Source organism: Lolium perenne, chromosome 1, assembly GCF_019359855.2.
Source record: "Lolium perenne isolate Kyuss_39 chromosome 1, Kyuss_2.0, whole genome shotgun sequence".
Taxonomy (NCBI): domain Eukaryota; kingdom Viridiplantae; phylum Streptophyta; class Magnoliopsida; order Poales; family Poaceae; genus Lolium; species Lolium perenne.
Window position 1 is genome coordinate 121619110 of NC_067244.2, and position 21203 is coordinate 121640312.

The 21203-nt window shown below is 44.7% G+C and overlaps 4 protein-coding genes across 6 annotated transcripts; 1 reads left to right on the top strand and 3 right to left on the bottom strand.

The window, feature by feature from the left end:
- The first annotated feature begins 957 nt into the window (after positions 1 to 957).
- LOC127291977 (zinc finger protein ZAT3-like) lies at positions 958 to 2049 on the top strand. The gene has a single exon (XM_051321351.1). It carries the CDS (start codon positions 1014 to 1016, stop codon positions 1782 to 1784), a length of 771 nt encoding a protein of 256 aa, XP_051177311.1. The 5' UTR covers positions 958 to 1013; the 3' UTR covers positions 1785 to 2049.
- A 5981-nt stretch (positions 2050 to 8030) lies between these two features.
- Positions 8031 to 11257, bottom strand: LOC127300558 (uncharacterized). Its single transcript, XM_051330691.2, has 2 exons — positions 9749 to 11257; positions 8031 to 8476 (listed from the first exon to the last, which is right to left on the bottom strand). The coding sequence occupies exon 1, from the start codon at positions 11148 to 11150 to the stop codon at positions 9828 to 9830; it is 1323 nt and encodes a 440-aa protein (XP_051186651.1). The 5' UTR covers positions 11151 to 11257; the 3' UTR covers positions 8031 to 8476; positions 9749 to 9827.
- Positions 11258 to 11977: 720 nt separating this feature from the next.
- On the bottom strand, positions 11978 to 14616 carry LOC139839343 (MATH domain and coiled-coil domain-containing protein At3g58370-like). Its single transcript, XM_071829393.1, has 4 exons — positions 13903 to 14616; positions 13132 to 13453; positions 12536 to 12702; positions 11978 to 12429 (listed from the first exon to the last, which is right to left on the bottom strand). Exons 1-4 carry the CDS (start codon positions 13979 to 13981, stop codon positions 12263 to 12265), a joined length of 735 nt encoding a protein of 244 aa, XP_071685494.1. The 5' UTR covers positions 13982 to 14616; the 3' UTR covers positions 11978 to 12262.
- Positions 14617 to 16792: 2176 nt separating this feature from the next.
- On the bottom strand, positions 16793 to 20718 carry LOC127300568 (uncharacterized). 3 transcript variants are annotated; one of them, XM_051330702.2, is made up of 7 exons: positions 20609 to 20717; positions 20079 to 20143; positions 19370 to 19493; positions 18604 to 18770; positions 17846 to 18167; positions 17320 to 17492; positions 16793 to 17237 (listed from the first exon to the last, which is right to left on the bottom strand). In XM_051330702.2, exons 2-7 carry the CDS (start codon positions 20104 to 20106, stop codon positions 17071 to 17073), a joined length of 981 nt encoding a protein of 326 aa, XP_051186662.1. In that variant the 5' UTR covers positions 20107 to 20143; positions 20609 to 20717; the 3' UTR covers positions 16793 to 17070. The 3 variants fall into 3 exon arrangements, with proteins under 3 accessions (XP_051186662.1, XP_071685505.1, XP_051186681.1); XM_071829404.1 differs by lacking the exon at positions 20609 to 20717 and having other exon boundaries at positions 20079 to 20600; XM_051330721.2 differs by lacking the exon at positions 16793 to 17237 and having other exon boundaries at positions 17403 to 17492; positions 17863 to 18167; positions 20609 to 20718.
- Positions 20719 to 21203: the final 485 nt, after the last annotated feature.

Consider the following 21203-nt stretch of genomic DNA (forward strand, 5'->3'; position numbering starts at 1 on the left):
TTCCCAAGAGATGTCTAGCTCGAGTTTTGCGATCATTTTAGATGATCATGTTATGCATGAGCACACAAGTTTGTATCACCACTCACAGTTGGTCATGAGACCAGGAAAGAGCAGGATACCGAACAATAGCAAATTAAGCTTGGAGCACACCAAATACCCGCTCGACATCCTTCCGGTAGCTCTTTTAGCGCTCAGCAAAGTGGCAACTGTTCAGATCCGTTGGCGTGGAGATTGTCTTGACAGATATCGCCGTGTCCCGACGCACGACAAAGGCAACATGGCAATAAACAGCGCGGCAAAGGACCTTTTCATTGTGCCTTTCTGTCCGGAACACAGCGTAGTTTTTGTTGTGTGCCTCCTTACCCGGAACAAGGCAAAAATTGGATTGACGGAATCCCCCGCTAAAGGACGGTGCCACGTCTTGGGAGGCCACCAGTGCCATGTGTCCAGACCTTTATCGTGCTCCGTGCCTTTGCCGTGTTCCCCCTTCAGGGTTCGCCGTGTTCTTTTTGTGTCCTTTGTCGTGTTCTTGTTCATCGATATTTGTCGTGTTTTTATTTTTTTGCTGTGTTATTTTTTGGGGGCACACAGCAGAGCTCACCTTTGCCGTGTTTCGGGCTACAACGCACATGGCAAAAAAAAAAAGTTGAAACACGGCAAAATCCGTTTTTGCCGTAGTGATAACCACTAATTCATCACTGCTCCGTTGCGGGATTTTTATGTACTTCTGAGAAACAACTACTTATATATTCCTCAACAATGTTTTATTTAGAAAATTCCACGACAATGTTAACATTATATTGTTGCGGTAATTTGGGTGTTCACTTGGTGTCTCGAATTGAATTTATTTTGAAGCTTAAGAAAAGATAGGAATTGGGCCGAGTGGGCTGGTTACGCTGCGCGCCTGAAGACCCCTCGTCCGTGGGTTTAATTCACACACGAACACGACTGATAGCGGTTTCTCTATTTCCATTTCCCTCTCCCAAGTCCCAACCACCTCCCGTGCGAACTCCATGGAACCTCCTCCTGATCCTGCTGCTGGTCCTCTTCCGGCGCCACCGCAGCCCCATGAGACTACGCTCACGCTCACTCTAGCGCTATCCCCTCCTGCGCTGATCCCGCCGAAGCCGCGGCCGCGGAGGCCGAGGGCCGAAGGCGGCGCCAGCCCCAGGTCGCGATTCTCGCTCACCGGTGACACGCCTCCTTGCAGTGAGTGCGGAAAGTGCTTCCCTTCAGCAAAGGCGCTCTTCGGTCACATGCGCTGCCACCCGGAGCGCCCGTGGCGCGGGATCACGCCTCCGTCGTCGCCGCACTCTCGCCACGGCGCCGCCGCCGGGCAGTTCACCGTGCAGGAGCGCGACGTCGCCAACAGCCTCCTGATGCTCTCTGGCGCGCGGACCGGCGCTGGTAAAGGAAAGAAGATCGTTAATGTTTCTGCCATTACTCCTAGCGCGACGACGGAGAGCTGCGGCACGTCGGCGTCTGCGGCGCCAACGGGGCAGGTCAACTTCGACGACCACAAGTGCAGCGTCTGCGACCGCGGGTTCGCCAGTGGGCAGGCGCTCGGCGGTCACAAGCGGTGCCACTGGGATAAGGCTTGCGCGGGGGTGGTGGTGATCGCTACCACTCCTGCCGGCAGCGGCGCGTCTCCAGTGTCGTCGTCGGAGGCGGCAGTGCTAGACCTCAACCTGCCACCGTCGCCGAGACTAGGGACACTTCCGGTGCTGAAGAGCGACCAAGGAAGCAGCCTGAACGACATGCTGGATTTGAAGCTTGGGTATTAGGATTTACGGCTAGCTGGCTGATCGAGTTTCAGAGCCTCACTATGCATGCTAACTATAGTAGCTACGTTTGATGTGTGTATGAATGTATGTATGTAGTGTATATCTGTATATTGATGTCTGCTTGGTTTAGGTGTGCTGATTCAGAAAGGACGTTTTCTAATCTTTCTGAATCGACTTTCGGTTGCTTAAGTTGAAGTATGTGATATGTACTAAGTGTAAAATACCCAGCTGTACGTGTGTATAAAATAGTGATGTATATGTGTGAGTAGCTTATCAAAACAATATGGGAAGCATAATCCTAAGTGGGCTGCGTGTGATATATATATGACAAGAGTTTACATACGGTTACAATACTGTAGTCTATACTGACATACAAGGAGACCTATACATATACAAATACACAAATACATCGTCTAACACTCCCCCTCAATCATAACTTATCTAAGTTAAAATTGTGTCTAAAAGCTTGGAGCTGTCTTAACGATAGTGACTTTGTAAATCCATCAGCCCCGGGTCTCCTAAAGGTATAAACCGTATATCCAAGAGCTTGTTAGCAACTCTCTCACGAACAAAGTGATAATCCACTTCAATATGCTTAGTCCTAGCATAAAACACTGGATTAGCAGAGAGATACGTAGCTCCAATATTATCACACCATAAACATGCTGCTCGAGACTGCGGCACTCCCAATTCTGCAAGCAATGTATCCATATAACTTTAGCACTAGCATTAGCCAGCGACTTGTATTCAGCCTCTGTACTTGAGCGAGAAACTTTTGCCTATTTTTTAGCACTCCATGAGATCAAGTTCGATCCTAAAAACACAGCAAAGCCACCTTTTGACCTTCTATCATCAGAACAACCAGCCGAGTCAGCATCAGAAAATGCACCGACCAATATAGAGGTGGATTTACTCAACCTTAGCCCAAGAGAGATAGTTCCTCGCAAATATCTCAGGATTCTCTTAACTGCTGTCCAATGAACAGTTATAGGGGCATGCAGGAACTGACAAACCTTGTTCACAGAGAAGGAGATATCCGGTCTTGTCAAAGTAACATATTGAAGTGCCCCAACAATGCTTCTATAACGAGTAAAATCTTCACTACTCAATAAGTCACCATCAACCAGTTAAGAGAATCCTGAGATATCCGGTCTTGTCAAAGTAACATATTGAAGTGCCCCAACAATGCTTCTATAACGAGTAAAATCTGCACTACTCAATAAGTCACCATCAACCACTGATAACTTCTCAGAAACCGAGAGAGGAGTTTCAATTGCTTTACACATCTTCATGTTCACTCGAGTAAGAAAATCATTTGCATATTTCTCTTGAGAAAGGATAACACCATCACGTACCTTCTTCACCTCAATACCAAGAAAATAGTGCAATTCCCCTAAATCCTTTAGGGCAAAGTCCATTCCGAGATCAAGAAGTAATGCATCAACAACCTTCTCTGACAAACTAGCAACAACAATATCATCGATATAGATGAGCATATATATAGTCACTCCTCCTTTATTGTAGAAGAACAGAGAAGTATCAGCTTTAGATGAGGAGAATCCAAGGGACTGAAGTTTAGTATGGAGACGAGAGTACCAAGCCCGAAGAGCTTGTTTCAGCCCATACAGTGCCTTGTCCAATTTGCAGACATGTCCCATACGAGAGGGCTCCTCAAATCTAGGAGGTTGCCTCATAAATACCTCTTCTTCCAGAACACCATGTAAGAACACGTTCTTCACATCTAACTGACGAAGCTGCCATCCCCGAGATACAGCAAGAGCCAGTACAAGGCGAATCGTAGCTGCCTTAACAACATGACTAAAAGTTTCCTCTTAGTCAATACCATACCTCTTCTTGAAACCTTTAGCCACCAACCGTGCTTTGTAATGATCAATAGTACTATCAGCCTTTCTCTTGACTTTATACACCCATTTACATTCAATAACATTCTTGCCAGAAGTGGATGATACAAGGTGCCATGTATTGTTGGTCTGTAACGCAGAAAATTCTTCTTCCATAGCGGCCTTCCACTTAGGATCATTGAGAGCTTCTTGAACAGTATTGGGCTCACCGGTGCTATAAAATTTCCCAAAATGAAGGCGATGATAACGAACAGTACCATCCGAGAGCGTGTAACAGGTCTGCCAGGCGCCAGTACAGCCGAAGGTACAAGCATCGAGGACACAGAAGACCCCGAGCCATCCGAAGATACCGACATGGTATCCGAAGATGATCCTGTGACCCCATCAGACGACGAAGGCGCAGCCACAGAAGATCCCGGCGTGCCTGAGAAAGTCGCGTCGTCGCGCGGCTCAGCACGTGCAGTGGCCTCGCGCGGACCCGCAGGAGGGAGAATCGTCCCATCACCGACTGCCACGCGTGAAGGAGAGGCTGCTGTCTCTGACGAAGACTGCCCCGAGGTTGATCGCGCGCCGGATCCTGAGGAAGATCTCAGATTAGTGTCGGGGGCCAATGATTGGCCTCTGGGCGGGAGAATCAGCGCCATGAGCTAAAAAAAATTACTGGAATCACCATCAGACTCCAAATTTTCACCTGTATCCCGTAGAAACGACTCAGCTGGAGCAGCATTATCAGTATGGTCAGCTGGTAAAACGTGCCCCGCGTGACTATGCAAATTAAGTGGTTGCAAATTGAGAGGAAGTAGGTTGATTTCTTCACGCAAACGTGCACCAGCATTAGAGTGAAGGGCGGCAAATGGAAACACCGCTTCATCAAACACAATATCACGTGAGATGTACACACGGCCACTATAAATATCTAGACACTTGTACCCTTTATGAAGGTTATTATAGCCAATAAAGACACACTGTTTGGAGCGGAATTGAAGTTTATGATTGTATATGGACGGATATTAGGCCAATATATGCAACCAAAAAGTCTTAGCAAAGAATAGTAGCCTTTGTTTCCAAAGAGACGTTCCATGGGTGTGAGAGACTGTATGACACTACTAGGGAGTCTGTTAATCAAATAAACAGCTGTGTTAAAGGCCTCATTCCAGAACTTTAGAGGCATAGAGGCATATGAAAGAAGGGATAGACCAACTTCAACAATGTGACAATGTTTACGCTCAGCGGGACCATTTTGTTGATGTGCATGAGGACAAGAAACAAGATGTGATATGCCCACTCGTTGGAAGAAGGGGTGGAGCTTTTGATACTCACCTCCGCAATCTGTTTGGATTGCTATGATTTTTTTATATCAAAAAGCCTCTCAACGAGACTCTGGAAATCATGAAATTTCTGAAACACATCAGATTTCTTTTTGAAAAATACACTCATGTGAATTTACTGAAATCATCAATAAAACTAATATAATATTTATATCTTCCAAACGATTTAGAGGCAGAGCCCCAAACATCAAAAAATACAAGTTCTAGAGGAAAACTAGATACACTTGACGAAGTGGGGTAGGGAAGTTCAAGAGGAATGATGAATCTCGAAGAACTTCAGGGGCTACTATTGTGGGTATACTTTATGGGTATATCAACGGCATGACCTAGATCCGGCAAGCTCGAGTGGCCCACAGGTGGTGATGTGGCGTGCGGCCTATCGGGCGGCCCAGTTGCTGTAGATCATGATGGATGAAGTCCAGCCCAGGAGCAAGGAGCCGGATCCTAACCGACCTACGAAGGAGGCCGGATCCGTGAAGGCCCATGAAGTATCCGGATCCAGTACGACATTGATGGAAGGCGGATCCTTGACGTGCACGGCAATGTAATATTCCGTAGTTAGGCAACTTGTATTCCGGCTAGGACTCTCCGTGTAAACCCTAGATCCGAGCGCCTTTATAAGCCGGATCCTAGGAGCCCTAGAGGCACAACGACAACTCATTGTAACAACACGAAAGCGTCCAGATAATTCCAGACAAGCAGCAGTAGGCCCTGTCATCGTGCAGATGTTCCGAAGCTGGGTAAATCGCGTACCACTGTCCCGAAGACACTCCGCCCTATGGCCCCTACTTCTTCTCTCCCTCGTGAGGATCCCTCCTCGGAGGTACCTTCGAATAGGCAACGACACCCAGCGGCCCGACGCATAGTGTCCGGACTGTCAGCGGAGATGTAAACCTGCAAATATGCGCATCAGATGCGTTTCTATGGACGCTGCGCGCGCCCGAGTGCCCGCTCGCGTCTAGCGGACGTTTCGTCGGGCCCGCCTGGCAGCGACTCTAGCTCGATGCGTCTTTTCAGAAGCACTAGTGACTGGCACCGCTGCGTCGCTTCGGCATGCGGCCACGTTAAGGGCGATGCCACGCCTGCCGAGCGGCCACCGTCCACCTCTACCAACGAAGTAAATGGCGATGCCACGCGTGCTACGCCCCTCGCGTGCCTCCGGCCTATATAAGAGGGCGCGCACTCGTCTTCCTCATCCACTCCTCCACACAAACCCTAGCCGCCACAACCTCCACCGTAGCGCCGCCTAGCTCTTCCTGCGATGCAACCAGCCCCGCGAGGAACTCCATGGCAGGTCCAGGACGCCGGCGAGGTGGTCGAGGCCGCGGGCGTGGCCGCCCCCGGGGCTCAGGGCCGCCGAGGTGGAGCAGCTACGGCCCCACGATCGCCGTCGGCTGCGCCGTCATAGTCTTCGCAGGAGGACCAGTGCTTTGAGCTCCTCCCCCGCATCGACGATGACCCCCTCGGCATCAAGCGGGTGTCGACAAAGTTCACCGAATTGGTTGATGGCGTCGAGCCGGCCCAATCGCAACTTATGCCGGTGGCTTGCCGAGGTCTTGTTCGGCGGGGCAAGGCAAGATGTACCTTCTCACCGGGTGGGACAAGTTCGCCCGCAACCTCGCTCTCGAGCCCGGCTGCCAGCTCACCTTCTTCTACGAGGGGGACGGCGAGATGATCGTCAAGGTGTTCGGTGACACATCCTGCCGCAGGTACTACCACACCGATGAGTCCGGCTCAGACACCGACAGTTAGAACTGTCAGAGTGTTCTTTCTTTGCAGCGAATATGATCACGGACCAATTGAAGCCGCTAGTGGTGGTTTCTGGATGTTCGTCCTCGAAAGGACCAACAGGGCTATCGTTACCAGCAGGATTTTTCAGTTTGGGCGACTGAGAGTGCCTAAGAGTGTTCTTTTTTGGCAGCGAACATACGAAATCTATGATGCCAACACTAGTTAGGTTTCCTCATTTTGCAGTGTTTTAACTATGTATTAGTTTGTGTAAAACCATGTTCCAAACTATGTATTAGTTTGTGTAAAATCATGTTCCCAATTATGTACTCCCTTCGTCCCAAAATGTAAGGCGCCTAAGGACTAGTCAAAAGTCAATGTTTTTAAAGTTTGATCAAGTTTATATACACAAAAATATGAACATTTACAAACTGAATCAATATGAATAGATTCACCATAAAGTATATTTTCACAATATGTTCATTCGATATTGTAGATGTAAATATTTTTTTCTTAAATATATGATCAAAGTTAGTAAAGTTTAACTTTTAACCAATCCTTGGTCGACTTACATTTTATGATGGAGGGAGTATTAGTTTGTGTAATGTTTGCAACTATGTTTAAATGAGAAAGAGCAAAAAAAAAGTTGGAAAAATAATATGTGTCTAGCCGCTGGAGGCATCCCCGGGCGCAAACGAACGCGCGGACAAAAACAACCATTTCCGCGTCCACGAGCAACGCACGCTAACAGTTTGGGTGTCCATTTTGCGTCGTCCCGTTGGAGGTTCATCTCCTGTTATGCTCGGAAGGCATGCTGAAAAAGTAAGACCAGTAGTGAATAGCCTCAATTCACGTGAGTTTGAATTATAAGTCAGCATAAACATTTCACACAAAAACAAGAGAGCATCTGATACGCTCACAGTTCACACATTTCATCAAACACATTTTACAAGCTCAGCCGACTTGTTCCAAACTGATTTTTCACAAGATTTAAACTCAATTTTGCATCCAGCGATTCAATCGGAAACATTTTCTAGTTCGCAAAATAAATTCAGAAACATTTTCCTGCACTGCAGAGACCTCTGAAATCTGTTTCAGTACCACAACAAATCCACTTTGAGGCGACAGCACACCAAAGTTTGTCAATAACAAGCACGAGTAAATTCAGCACAAAGGTAATATAACATGCAAGTAATTGTTGTGTCGGTCAGAAGCCTCTATCCATCAAGGACATCAAAAGCAAAATACATCGAAGTTGCACTTGTTAACAAACGAATGCGATTCACTGGAGAGCCTTCATATAATTTGCAGAGAGGACAATACAGTGATACACCAGCAGCAAACTAACATCAGTGCTTTTTTTCCACCATAAAACTCATAGTCTACTGCCTTGCTCACAAGAGCACAGAAAGAACATGATGCAGCAATGTATATGACTTTGCACATGGCAAGCTACGAACATTTGCTATTCTTTGCATATAAATTATAATGACACAAGTATGCAGAAGATCCATACAAACTTTGAACACCTTGATATGAAATACAATTTGTGCATGAGGGTGTAACACCATTGAAGCATCGCAAACTTTCATCAGCGAACAAACAACCATGAAACGCTCAGTTACTCCAGTAGCATGAACTATTGACATGGCAAAGAACAAGTATTGACTTTTGAGTAAATACTGAGATTGCAAAGAACCAAGTATTTACTTTTCAGTATGCAGTATAGTTCTCAGCAGTTGACAGATGCCCGTCTTATGTTTGATATGGATATCTGTGAAAACATGTTAGTTAAAGTCTTCAGTGTGCTTATTGTATGAAAGTTACGATCCAAATGAATTGCCCCTCAAACAGGTTTGCAATAAGAACAAGCAGAACAAAAAGGGAATTCAGTCGTAGTCAGTACTTAGTACTCCCTCATATAATAACTTGATGGATGTGCCTAGTGTTTGATGGATTAGCCCCTCAAACAGGTTTGATGGTTAAGCCCCGTACATAATGGTTTGGTTTACAATCAGTTTCAACACGTCCGTCTACTTTATCTTCATATATCGATTAAGTGAGAATTACAGCACAATACAAACTGGACAATAACCCATGTCAAAATAGGACCACTGGATGATAATAAAATAAGGTATAAGCTTGGACAGAGCCAAATGTTCAGATAGCATAACTTCTAAGCAAGAAAAATTAACTGCATTTGGGCGAGTATGAGCTAATGAAAATGGTTTCATGACAAAAGAGACTACCCACACACTTATAACTAATCAATCAAGAATCAAGTGCTAGAATTCAACATATTTCAGTATTCCAGATATAGCATGCTTAACATTTCTGACTGAATTTTGGACTCCATAAAGAGAATAGATCAGGTGGTATGCAGTAGGTTGGTACTAACTAAAACTACAGATCAGTACAGAAACACGGAGAACACTTGTAGAGAGCCAGTCTTTTCCAATAAATAGATCCCCATTGTTTTATTGCTTATGGGATATGTGTTCAGAACAACCATGATAAATTCCTATCAAACCAATTGGAGATATGGATAGCCGTCTAAGAGATCCAGGACACAGAAACTTCAATAATGAGCCAATAACTCCAATTGATATGGAGCAAGCATAAGGGGTATTGATATGGAGTAGAAGTCTCAAAAGCAAAGTAGCCTGTCAATTGAAACAGGTTTAAAATGACGAATATCAACAGAGAATTACCAATGTGCGAACCTGCAACATCACAAGTTTCAGCTCCGCAATGGAAGTTCTGCTGTGCACTAGTCATCTTGAAGCTACAACACTATCCATCTTACATCCCATGGAAAGGGAGCCAAACAACCCTTCTAGTATGCCAAATGGTATGACTATACATGATTGCACACAGAGGGCAAAAAACTGTACATACATGCATTTTCACGTTCTCTATCCCTAGTGTGAATCATATATCATCCAAGCACAAATAGGAAGACCGTGAGAACTACAAAAACCTACACTGCCAAGAGCCCAAGATGAGTCGTGTGCCATGAATGGACACTATGAGGCATGAAATATACCTTTCTTCATGCGTTGACAAGCAGGTTTTGCCTCCATGCCAAACAGTGATGCGGCTATGTCAGCTCTTCCTTGTAAGAATCAACTGAGAGCAGCTGCCACATCCTCCAGTCCAAACTGACGACCACCCAATCGGGACTCCTTGCACCTTGCCGTGAAGTAGAACATGAGCCACACCACCATGAAGTACACCTCGGCAAACGAGTGGAGGAAGCCGCCAAGAACTTTGCCACCAAATGTCACCATAATGAGCCGCCCCATACTGCCACACACCACTGTCTCCCAGCACTTGATCAATGTGGCATCGGTTGCCATGAGCGAAACAAGGTAGCAACCTTCCTTGACAGCATTGCGGCCAGGCGGGCGCGGATCACGATCCATGGCGACCACCCATGGCACCACCGTGAACAACACGGAGACAACTGCATCCAGAAGAGCCCACGCAATGAAGAAGCCATCGAGCTCTGGGCCAGAAACGGCTGCAGCAAGCCACGGGTTGGCAGATGCGGAGAAAGGCATGAGCTTGGCGACAACAAAGAGCCTAAAGAGCTGCGCCTGGTCGTGCACATCAGCAAAGAACCAGAGGCAGAGCATCTGCACGACCGCATCCCGAGTCGCCCACCGCAGGAGTGCGAAGCCAGTGAGCCGCCTGGTGCCCATGGCGACACCGGAGAGGAAGAACCCTCGCCGCCGTTCAGGCAGGTGGTGCCCTGCTACAGACGCGAAGACCGTGCCGAGAGCAATTGAGTGCACGGTGATGTACCCGAGGATGGCCAGAACATGTGCGGCCGAGAGCAGGGCGAGGAGGTTGATGATGGCCGCAGCGTCCCTCCTTGTCAGGTCGAGCAGCCTGAGCTCGCCACCCCGGGGCGAGGCAGGCTTCCTCGAGGAGGTCTCGTTGTGGACGGCGAGGAAGAAGGGGGAGCCGGATGCGGGGAGCTGCTGGGCGAGGGGTATGTGGTAGGGTTTGGGGGTGGGGGTGGAGAAGGAGGTGAAGAAGACGCTGTGGTAGGAGGAGTTGCGGGCGCTGGAGGCGGGCGAGGAGGCCGGGTCGAGGGCTCCAACGAGAAAGTCGTCGTCGGAGAGGGAGGATGAGGAGGTAAAGGGGGAGCGCCGGCGGGGGAGGTTGTGCTGGGGAGGCGGCGGTGAGGGCGGGGCGGGAGGGGAGAGGCGGAGGAGAAGGGAGCGGAGGGCGGGATCGCGGTCGGCAAAGGAGGAGAGGCGTAGCGTGCCGGCGAAGAGGGCCGACCGGAAGAGGAGTAGCAGGAGCGCGGCGAGGAGGAGCGGGGGGAGCGAGGCCGGGTGAAGGAGGTGCCCCATCGCTCGGCGCAGGACGCGGCCACCGGTGCGCGCGTCCAGGCTCGGCGCCGGCGGCGCGGGCGCGGGCGCGGCGGCTGCCGGCATGGCGGTGGCTGTGGGGATCGGCGAGGCACGGCGAATGGGGAATCGAGGATGCGGAGGTTGACGCGCGGGTGACGAAGGAACTGGAGAAACGGGCTTGGCCTTGGCCCTTGGACTCACTTGGGCAGTATGAATACTTTTGTTGGGCTTTGTTGGGTGCCAAATGCTTCTTCTTTCAATGGTGTGGGCGTGTGGCATATCTAAAAACACAAAAAATCTCAAAAAAATACTCTAAAAACACAAATAGTGTGGAACATGCTTTTGGTTTGATGATCCACAACACACAATGGAAAATCAAAATTCACCAAGGAAAGGCAGAAAATATAAAAAAATTAAGTAAAAAATCCAATAGTAGTGTTCCTTTTTAAAGAAGTTTCAAAGAGAAATTTGTAGGATATTACGGAGGCCACACACAAATAAATTTGAACGGAGGCAGTACTAAAGTTTTTTTGGTCATATATGTTGCCCAATGAAATGACCCTATCTCCTTTGAAAATTTACCAATTGAATATTGTGCTATCACATGAATACAAACAAAACATAAATAGAAAATTCAAACATTTTATTTGGTTGAGTCTACTCTAATTGAAGAACCTTTGGTCGTTTGGCTGAACTGTAAACCGAATGCCCGAAATTTCGATCATTACTTGCTGCCCTATGTATATTTACAAACAACTTTCGAACCATGGATTAAGCTGATCCGGCAGAAATATGTGAAGTACCACCTCTGTCCCAAGGTAAACGTTTTATATTTTGAGACGTAGGTAGTAATATTCATACCGTAGTTTGTACCCCAAGAACACCATATGAGAATTAACGGAAAATGGATATATAGGAACCACATGATTAACTTGCGGAGTGGTCTCCAATATATAAAGTTATAGCAACAGGAGTCATATATTATCCACGTGATCGTGGACATTGGAGTACTGCGAAACAACACATCACTCTCAATACCTACAAACTATGCCAACCATCAATCCAGTTTTCTCTATGCCAGTGCAATGACCACATCATTCTTACTAATAAATCAAGTTCATCAAAGGGGTTCTTAGTACTGCTGCCATAACATACTCAGATACCAATCAGTAGGATGCAAGGGCATCGCTTCTTCATCAGGCCATACCCGCTGAAGCCTCACTTGATAACCCAATGATGGAGATATCTGCCTTGACTATGCAGTTCGATCCTACAAGATAGCCACCGGACTTGCTCTTGAGAGTTTTGTGCGGGATAAAGTTGGACCATCCGTAGCTAGTCATACTAGCAAACACGAATCGGCCTGCGTTGGCAACAGATTAACAAAGTAAGATCAGCTTTAAGTTGAAGAAGAATATATTAGTTGGTTACAAGATCAACAATGATCAAGCTGTCGTGGAGGTACAAACCTTGAAGTTTGTAGTTGTAGCATTCCCCTACATAAATTTGGTTCAGGATGGTTAGTGTGAGTTCAATCATTGGCCCAGACTCACGAGGGAGCTCATCCTGCAGGTACAAGTACAAGGACATTGATCTGGTGCTGACCTCGTTGCCCCGCGGATACATCTTGATGTGCCTACAAAAAGATAAAGTCAATCTATTTCGATCACTGACACACATGATATTCCTCCAGACAAATATATCTTCACCATCTCAAAATTATAGAACTATAAAACCCGAGTAGTTGGGTTTCATGCTTATATAGATAAGGCTTGGATATTGTATGACACAGAAACATCACATAAAACCATACTGTGTACACCAATCGATAAGTACTGAATTGCAAGTACCAATAGTTCAGCAAAACTATCAAGATTAAGGGACGAGGCGATGTTCCGATGCACTTAAACTTCAAGAATAATATATGCTGACAAAAATTATTCCTAGTGTTTCTGGGTAGTATGGACTTGATGAATTAGGTTAATGGATAGGACAGAAGTAATAACATATACATCTCTCTCAGTTTCAAATGTATAAATTACACTTCAACTAAAACAATGCATACCATTTATACCCGCCTACTTCGAACCCAGGTGAAAGAACTGATGGCTTCAACGCCAAGTCAAGGAAGTCAGTCATGTTCCAGGTGTAGGTCCCTTCGATGAACGCCTCTTTATGGAGGAAAAGGTTCTGAGTTGTGATAGGCTTGTTTTGAAGCACAACAGGAGAAGGCTTCATTTTAAGAGAATGGACCTTTGCATCCAGTATTTTCACACCAAATACACAGCTGTCATCAACCAGAAACTCACACGAGTTGAGCAGTTCTGCAAGAGGAATCAAGCATTTCCTGTCCGACTGCAAGTTCTTGACATGGAATACATAGCTGGCTGCTCATATGCAAGAGGTGAACGGATTAAAGATACAAGAACAAGTAGGTTTCAAATAGCCCAAGTATGTGGCATAAAGCTTTCAAAGACAGATAGCTTTCATCAATATAAGTTACAACATAAATGCAACACTAGCAGTGGTGAACATATATGTAGTATATGGGATGTGGATCAAATTAGAAGTGTCTCCACGGTCAACAAAAAATAAGGATTCCACGGACAAAATTAATAGCTAGCCAATAAAAACTAAACAATGTGAAAATCACTTGGTCATATTTCAGTATATACATTGAGTTGTAATGTTGGAATATTGATATGATGGTCAACACGTCTAAAAATTTTAGAGCATTAACGGTGAGGCTTACCAAACATAAATAACTAAGGAGTAAAGGACTCCCTAATGTAATAAGATTGCCTTGCTAGAAAAAAAACAAGTGCAGAAAATTTACCTTTGCGCCCACAAGATGTTCCATTTGAGTGGTTGTAGATTGACAACTCGAACACTGCACTTATGAAGTAACCTGACATCCAACTGGTTCGGGCTAGACAAACAGCAACCTGTGGAGGTCCAGCACGTACTCCTTTATGGCTTGGAGTCACACCCAAGTACCTGTAAGTGAATTAATGAGCAGAAGACCAAATCAGAATAAAAATATATCAAACTAAGCACACATGGCCGCCTAATTTCTTTGTTTCGTATATTTCTAACTTCAGATTTTGATTTCCTTCTCTGTGGAATTACTGTTCTTACATGTTTTATGACTGATAAACTCTCGATTTACATTATCGATGTTTCAGATCTTATTTTTGTAAACATACTACTAGTTCATAGCTAATTGCTTTTGCATTTTATTTGCCGCACTCTCATGGCTCCCATAGTTCTGAAAACTAAAATAATAAATTACAATCACAAGCTCAAAATATTCCATGTATACATGTTGGAATATACTTCAAGCATGTAAAGTTTAATGGATTTTTTCTCCATTTAATAGCAAAACAGTAGCATTTTCTGAGTCATATTTTATTACAACATGTACACATGGAAATTATTATAGAGTTTATGCTACTTTTATGTACTTCAAATTTTCAACTGGATCCACTCTCCTATTTTATCTCCACACAAATTGAATACATTGTTTGATCATACCTGACTGACTAGTATATACCATACGTACATCTTAGGCATTTTCCTGTCGATCATCAGTTACCTTCAAAAACTGCTTGATGACGCCGAGCAGAAGAATAAGAAGGGGCTGCGCCGTGGAGGTTCAAAGTCCAGAAGAAAGAAATCGAAGCCTGTTGAAGGGTCCTACCATGCTCTACACCGACTACCTCGCCGATGGGGTAATACACGTCGATAATTTTCGGAGACGATATAGGATGAGAAAGGATGTGTTCATGGAAATTCTTCATGGCGTGAGAGAGTACGAAGACTACTTTAAGTTGAATCACAAGGCCATTGGCACGGCTGGTTTCTTGTCGAGCCATAAGTGCACCGCTTCTATATAAGGCTGCTTGCATATGGAGCCCCTACCGATCGATTCACAGGATGACTACCTTCGCATGGTGAGTCCACCGTGATCGAATGCATGTATAAATTCTGCAGATCTGTGGTGGGAAAGTTTGGCAAAGGCTGCTTGAGAGGGACAAATGAGGCAAAAAATACTAAGATCATGGCACAAAATGCAGCGAGAGGATTCCTGAGATGGTTGGAAGCATCGATTGCATGCACTGGCCATGGAAAAATTATTTGTTTGCTTGGCTAGGTTTGTACAAAGGGCATCACGGATACTGCAGTGCGGTACTAGAAGCTATGGCAGATTATGACATGTCGATCTGGCATTCTTTCTTTGGAATGGATGGATCGCATAATGAGATCAACGTGATGCATTGATATCCGATGTTTGCTGAGCTAGTGGAAGTCATGTTCCACCATGCAACTATGAGATCAATGGCAACTCATATACCAAAGGGTAATATATCTATCCGATGGTATCTATAAAAAATGAGCGACATTTTCCGCTCCTCTAGGTTAGAAGAGTTCCCACTTTGCTGAGTGCCAGGAGAGTTCCGGGAAAGATATCGAGCCGGCAATTGGTGTGGTTCAATCTCAATTTACTATTGTTTAATACCCTGCCCTTACATGGTCTCAAGACCAAATGTGGGAGGTGACACATGCTTGTGTGATCATGTACAACATGATCATAGAGAGTGTCAGGAAGACTCAAGCCAGACATGTGGGTCCCTATGAGTGGGGGAGGCCTCTTACGGGCGTTGATCACCAGGTGCCTGCATATTTTGCTAATTTCATCGCCATGCATGAAGATCCATGATTCAAATGCTCACGGCCAACTACAAAATGATCTTGTAGAGCATTTAGTAGGCTCAAAGGAGAGTCATCATCTGTCCCTGTGGAGAGTCATCAACCATCCAGGTGGCTTGATCGAGTTAAACTTCAATTTATTTGATTTATTGTTTGTTCCATTTCTATTCACAAAGAATATTATAAAACATATTTATTTGTGTGCTTGAATTGACTCTATGTTCAATGTTCATATAGTTGAATTGCAAAAAAAGGGGCTGCGTTTGGAGGACGCGATTGGAAACAGACGCGCCCCAAAAGCGACAACACAAAATGGCATACCCATTTGTCCAACCGGTGTTTTTGCCGGACGCCGTTTAGTGATGTGACTGGAGGTGCTCTAAGACCAGAAGCGTTTGAAGGTTTGAAGGTGTGTTGTGCCTAAAATTGCGTCATGAAAGTGCAGCGATTTTTTGTTTTTGAGCAAAATAAGACCAAAGGGAATGAACCTCTCACTTATTTAGTTATTTCCATAGAACAAGTTCGAGAAACTCCTCCTCTGAAAATCGAACCTGACTGGCGCAGCTCACAAAAAACTGATCCTACCACTGAGCGCAGCTCAGTTCTCAATTAAGGAAAATTTATATGGCACCAAGCAATTGCAAAGGACTGGTGCTTCAACCTCTCTGAAACCTACCACCTTATTCTGAATTTATCTTGGTGGAGGTGTCTTCTTGAGAAATTTACCGGGGAATACTTCATCTGTACGCAATTTTCTTCTGTTCCAAATTGCGTTGAGAGGGAAGAAAACTTAGGCATTGCAGTTTTAAGCTTTGTATGGCAATGCCACTTCAGGTTTAGGAGAACTGGCCGTAAGAGCTAGAATTAACCTGCTCGAGACGTTCATAAAGTTTGAATTTGTGTCATTACTTGGTGTCTACATAATTTCAAAACAAAATTTGGAACCGTGGATTAGGCTGAATCTGGCAGAAATATGTGTAGTAATTCATAGCGTAGTTAGTATCCGAGAACACCAGTTGAGAATTAAGGGAAATTGTACATATATAGGAACAGTACTGTGCATAGCCTAGAGAGTGATCGGCATTATCCACAACAAGCTATAGCAACACAAGTCAATATATTATCATACGAGCACATGCCAACCGTTATTCTAGTTTCCTCAATCCCAGTGAGGCAATGGTCAGATCATCCTTACTACCATAACAAGTTCATCAAAAGCTGGGTTCTTAGTACTGCTACCTTAACACACACTCAGATACCAGTCTAATTAAGATGCAAGGGCATCGCTTCTTGATCAGGACACACTGGCTAAACTCTCACTTGATGACCCAATGATGGAGATGTCTGCCTTGACGATGCAGTTCGATCCAACAAGATAGCCACCGGACTTGCTTTTGAGAGTTTTGCGCGGGATAAAGTTGGGCCATCCCCAGACATTCATACCAACGAACACGAGCCTGCCTGCGATCGCAACCAAATAATAAAATAAGATCATCTTCAAGCTGAATAAGAATGATCAACAAGCTGTCGTGGAGAGGTGAACCTTGACGTTTGTAACTGTAACGTTCCCCTATATACTTTTGGTTCAGGATGGTTAGTGTGAGTTCAATCATCCTCCCAGACTCACGAGGGAGCTCATCCGGGGAATGCAGGTGTAAGTACAAGGACATGGATCTGGTGCTGCACTCGTTGCCACGCGGATACATCTTGATGTTCCTGAAAAGAGATAGCCAATCTGTTAGGATCACTGACGCATGATATTCCTCCAGAAAGATATCTTCACCCTCTGAAATTGTAGTACGAAAACTAGAGTAGCTGGATTTTGTATGATGCAGAAACATGGCATAAAACCATACTGTGTAAACTAATCGATAACTATTGAGTTGAAAGTAGCAACACTTCAGCAAAATTTTCTCAAGATCAAAGGGACGTGGGTGATGCACTTGAACTTCAAGAAAGAATTATTCCTAGTGTTTCTGGGCAGTAAGGTTCAAGGATACGACGGACTAATAGCATATGCATATTATTCTTCAGTATATAAATGACGCGTAAACTAAAACAATCCGTACCATTTATATCCACCTACTTCGAACACAGGTGAAAGGACTGACGGCTTCAACGCCAGGTCAATGAAATCAGTCATGCTCCAGGTGTAGGTCCCTTTGATGAACCCCTCCTTCCGGAGGAAAAGGTTCTGAGTTGTGGTAGTCCTGTTTTGATGCACAAGAGGAGTATGCTTCATTTTAAGAGAATGGAAATTTGCAGCCAGTATCTTCACGCCAAATATGCAGCTGTCATCAACCAGAAACTCAGACGAGTTCAGGAGTTCTGCGAGAGGAATCAAGCATTTCCTGTCCGACCGAGCCTTCTTGACATCGAAGACATCGCTAGCTGCCCATATGAAGAGGTGAACGAATTAGAGATATGAGAACCTGTAGGTTTCAAATATCCCATGTATGTGGTATAAAGCTTTCAACAACAGGTAAATACATTTGTTTTCATACATAAAAGTTAAAACATAAATGCAACACTAGCAGTGGTGAACATATATGTACTATAGGAAATGTTGATCTAATCAGAAGTTTGTCAACAATCAACACAAAAGTAGGGACTCAACAGACAAAATTAATAGCTAGACAATAAAAACTAAATAATGTAAAAAACACTTGGTCATATTTCAGTATACACATTAATTGTAATGTTGGAATACAGATATGATGGTCCGGGCGTCTCAAAATTTAGTGCATTAACAGTGAGGCTTACAGAACAGAAGTGATTAAGGCTGTAATAATATTGCCGAGCTAGACGAAACAAGTTCAGCAACTACCTTTGCGTCCACAATATGTTCCATTTGAGTGGTTGTACATTGACAACTCGAACACTGCACTGATGAAGTGATCTGGCTTCAAACCGGTTCGCACTAGCCCAAGACAAACAGCAACCTGTGGAGTTCCAGCACCTACTATTTTATGGCTTGGATTCACTACCAAGTACCTGTAAGTGAATTAATAAGCAGAAGACCAAGTCAGACAAAAAAAAATCAAAATAAACACACATGGAGGCCTAATTTATTTGTTTCTAACTTCAGCTCTTAATTTCTATCAATTTACAGCATCGATGTATGAGATCTTATTTTGCCAAGATACAGCTCGTTCATAATTAATTGCTTTTGCATTTTAGTTGCCGAGCTCGACTCTGTTAGTTTAGAAAATTAAAATAAGAGATTGCATTCACAAGCTCAAGATATTGCACCCCTATACGTTTGTATGTACTTCAAGTATGCAAAGTTTCGTGGAAAAATGTGTTAAAAATAGTAACATATTTTCCACAACTTGTATAGATTCATGGTATATTCCAACAAGTACACGTGGAAATTATTTTAGACTTGATGCTACTTTTACATGCATCTTAGAGTTTTGAGAATAAAGACAGCCAGAAATCCACTCTCCTATTTTTTTTTTGAATGTTTCCACTTTCCTATTTCATCTCCAATCAAATCAGTGACGTTGAATCATACCTAGCTAGTATGCATCATACATTCATCTAAGACATTCTGTATTTACTGCAATATTTAGTCATTATGATACACATACCACTTGTATCCACAGCAATCAAACCACGAAGAGTAGGATGATATAGCTCCCTTCAAGAGATGAGCTGAGAAGCCATGAATCTTCCATTTGAAATCCGGTTCGTGGGTTTCTAGCAAAACAGAATCTGCAATTTGCACACAAGGTCAAACGAAATAAGTCAACGCGGGAGAGGACAAAGAATATGTCCTATAAGGTGCATGCTGCTGTTCCAAATAAACAAAGTCCAAGACCGTTAAATGGGAAGAAACATAATAGTGCTCGTTTCCAATTTCCATCTCTCTACATTATAATGTTAAAATTATTTATCTTGCTTCCGGTCTATTTTAATTGACTCGGGTTTAGTACAACTTTATACTAAATTCGAGTCAATTAAAAAGAACCGGAGGGAGTATGAGCGATTCCTAACATGCTAAGGTAGGGCTCTCACTGTATTTCGCCAAACAAGGGGATTAAACAGGCAGAATATCTGCGTTGCATGACATAATGCATTAAAATTATCTTTAAGTGCAACAGTTCCATTTTTATCAGATATTTGTTCTTTGCATGACATATTACTAGCATGTACTAGTAACTGCGCAAATATGCTCGAATATTTGCCAAAAATAGTGGCGTACAGATGTACACAATATAAGGAATTAACAGTCAGAATCATGCTCATAGAACGAAAATCTAAACTAACTGTAGTAAGAAGCTCCAAATAAGTCCTTACTGCCACCAGTAGCACACGAGTTGCCCATAGATCATGCGCTTCCTCTCCCTGCGAGTCGCCTGTAACTGAAATCGATCACACATGCCATAGCCCATAGAAGTGAGAAACTGAGAACTTGCACAGTCTCGCACATTAGAAACAAAAGAAGTTGAACATCTTCAAGGGCAATTCAGATGTGAACCAAATATTTAACTGCAAAAAAGAAAGAAAACAAATGCGCACTGGAAAGAAAAATACTTCACTCTTCATCGCGAATTAGAAAACCTCCAAACCTCCTTTCCGAAAACGGAAAACCACAAACCCACCAAAATACCCTCTTATGAAGCAAGCTAGGAACTCGCATTGGAAAACCCCAAGCGCCTCCACGATCATGGAACAACTCGGGAACACAAAAACAAGGACAACCCATAGTGGCGAGTTCTTTACTTTCCTCTCTCCTCCCCAGCTCACCGCGTCACTCACCACAATTTGGGAATCGGGGTGGAGCTAGCGAGGAGAAGGGCGAGATTTGGGGAGGGCCCGTAGCATACCTAGCTCGCAGATCGCGGTGCCTTGCTCGCGCTCGCCGGTGTGGGTGGCTGGGCTTGGGAGAAAGGAGGGTTTTATGGAGGAGGAGGCGCCTAACCGAGGAAGCAAGCTAGCGTGATGCACAGTAGGGGGCAAAACGGTCTTTTGAGATGGGAACACGCAGCTCATGCCGAGTTACACCAAAGAGGAAAGATAAGACGAGACGCGTCTGCAGCTGTGCTGTGCCTAGATTGGCCAAGGAAAGAGCAGCGAAATTTACTTGTCACCGACCAATTGCAAAAGAGATTGGCGCTTCCACCCTCCCTCTCTGGAACCTACCACCTTCTTCTGAATTTATCGGGGAACACTTCATCTGTAGGCAAAGGCTTTTTTTTCTTGTTCTAGATTACGTTGAGAAGGAGGACAAGTTGAGGCTTTGCAGGCTTTCTATGGCAATGTCACTTCAGGAGAACGGGCCGGCTCGGAATGGAAGTGCTCTATTAACCTGCTGGAGACGGTCGACGCAGCTCATCGAGTTCAAAGCCTAATATGCAATTATGCATTGCCACCCACAAGCTCAACGGCTGCAAATTAAGGAGCACGTGGCCATGAAGTCTG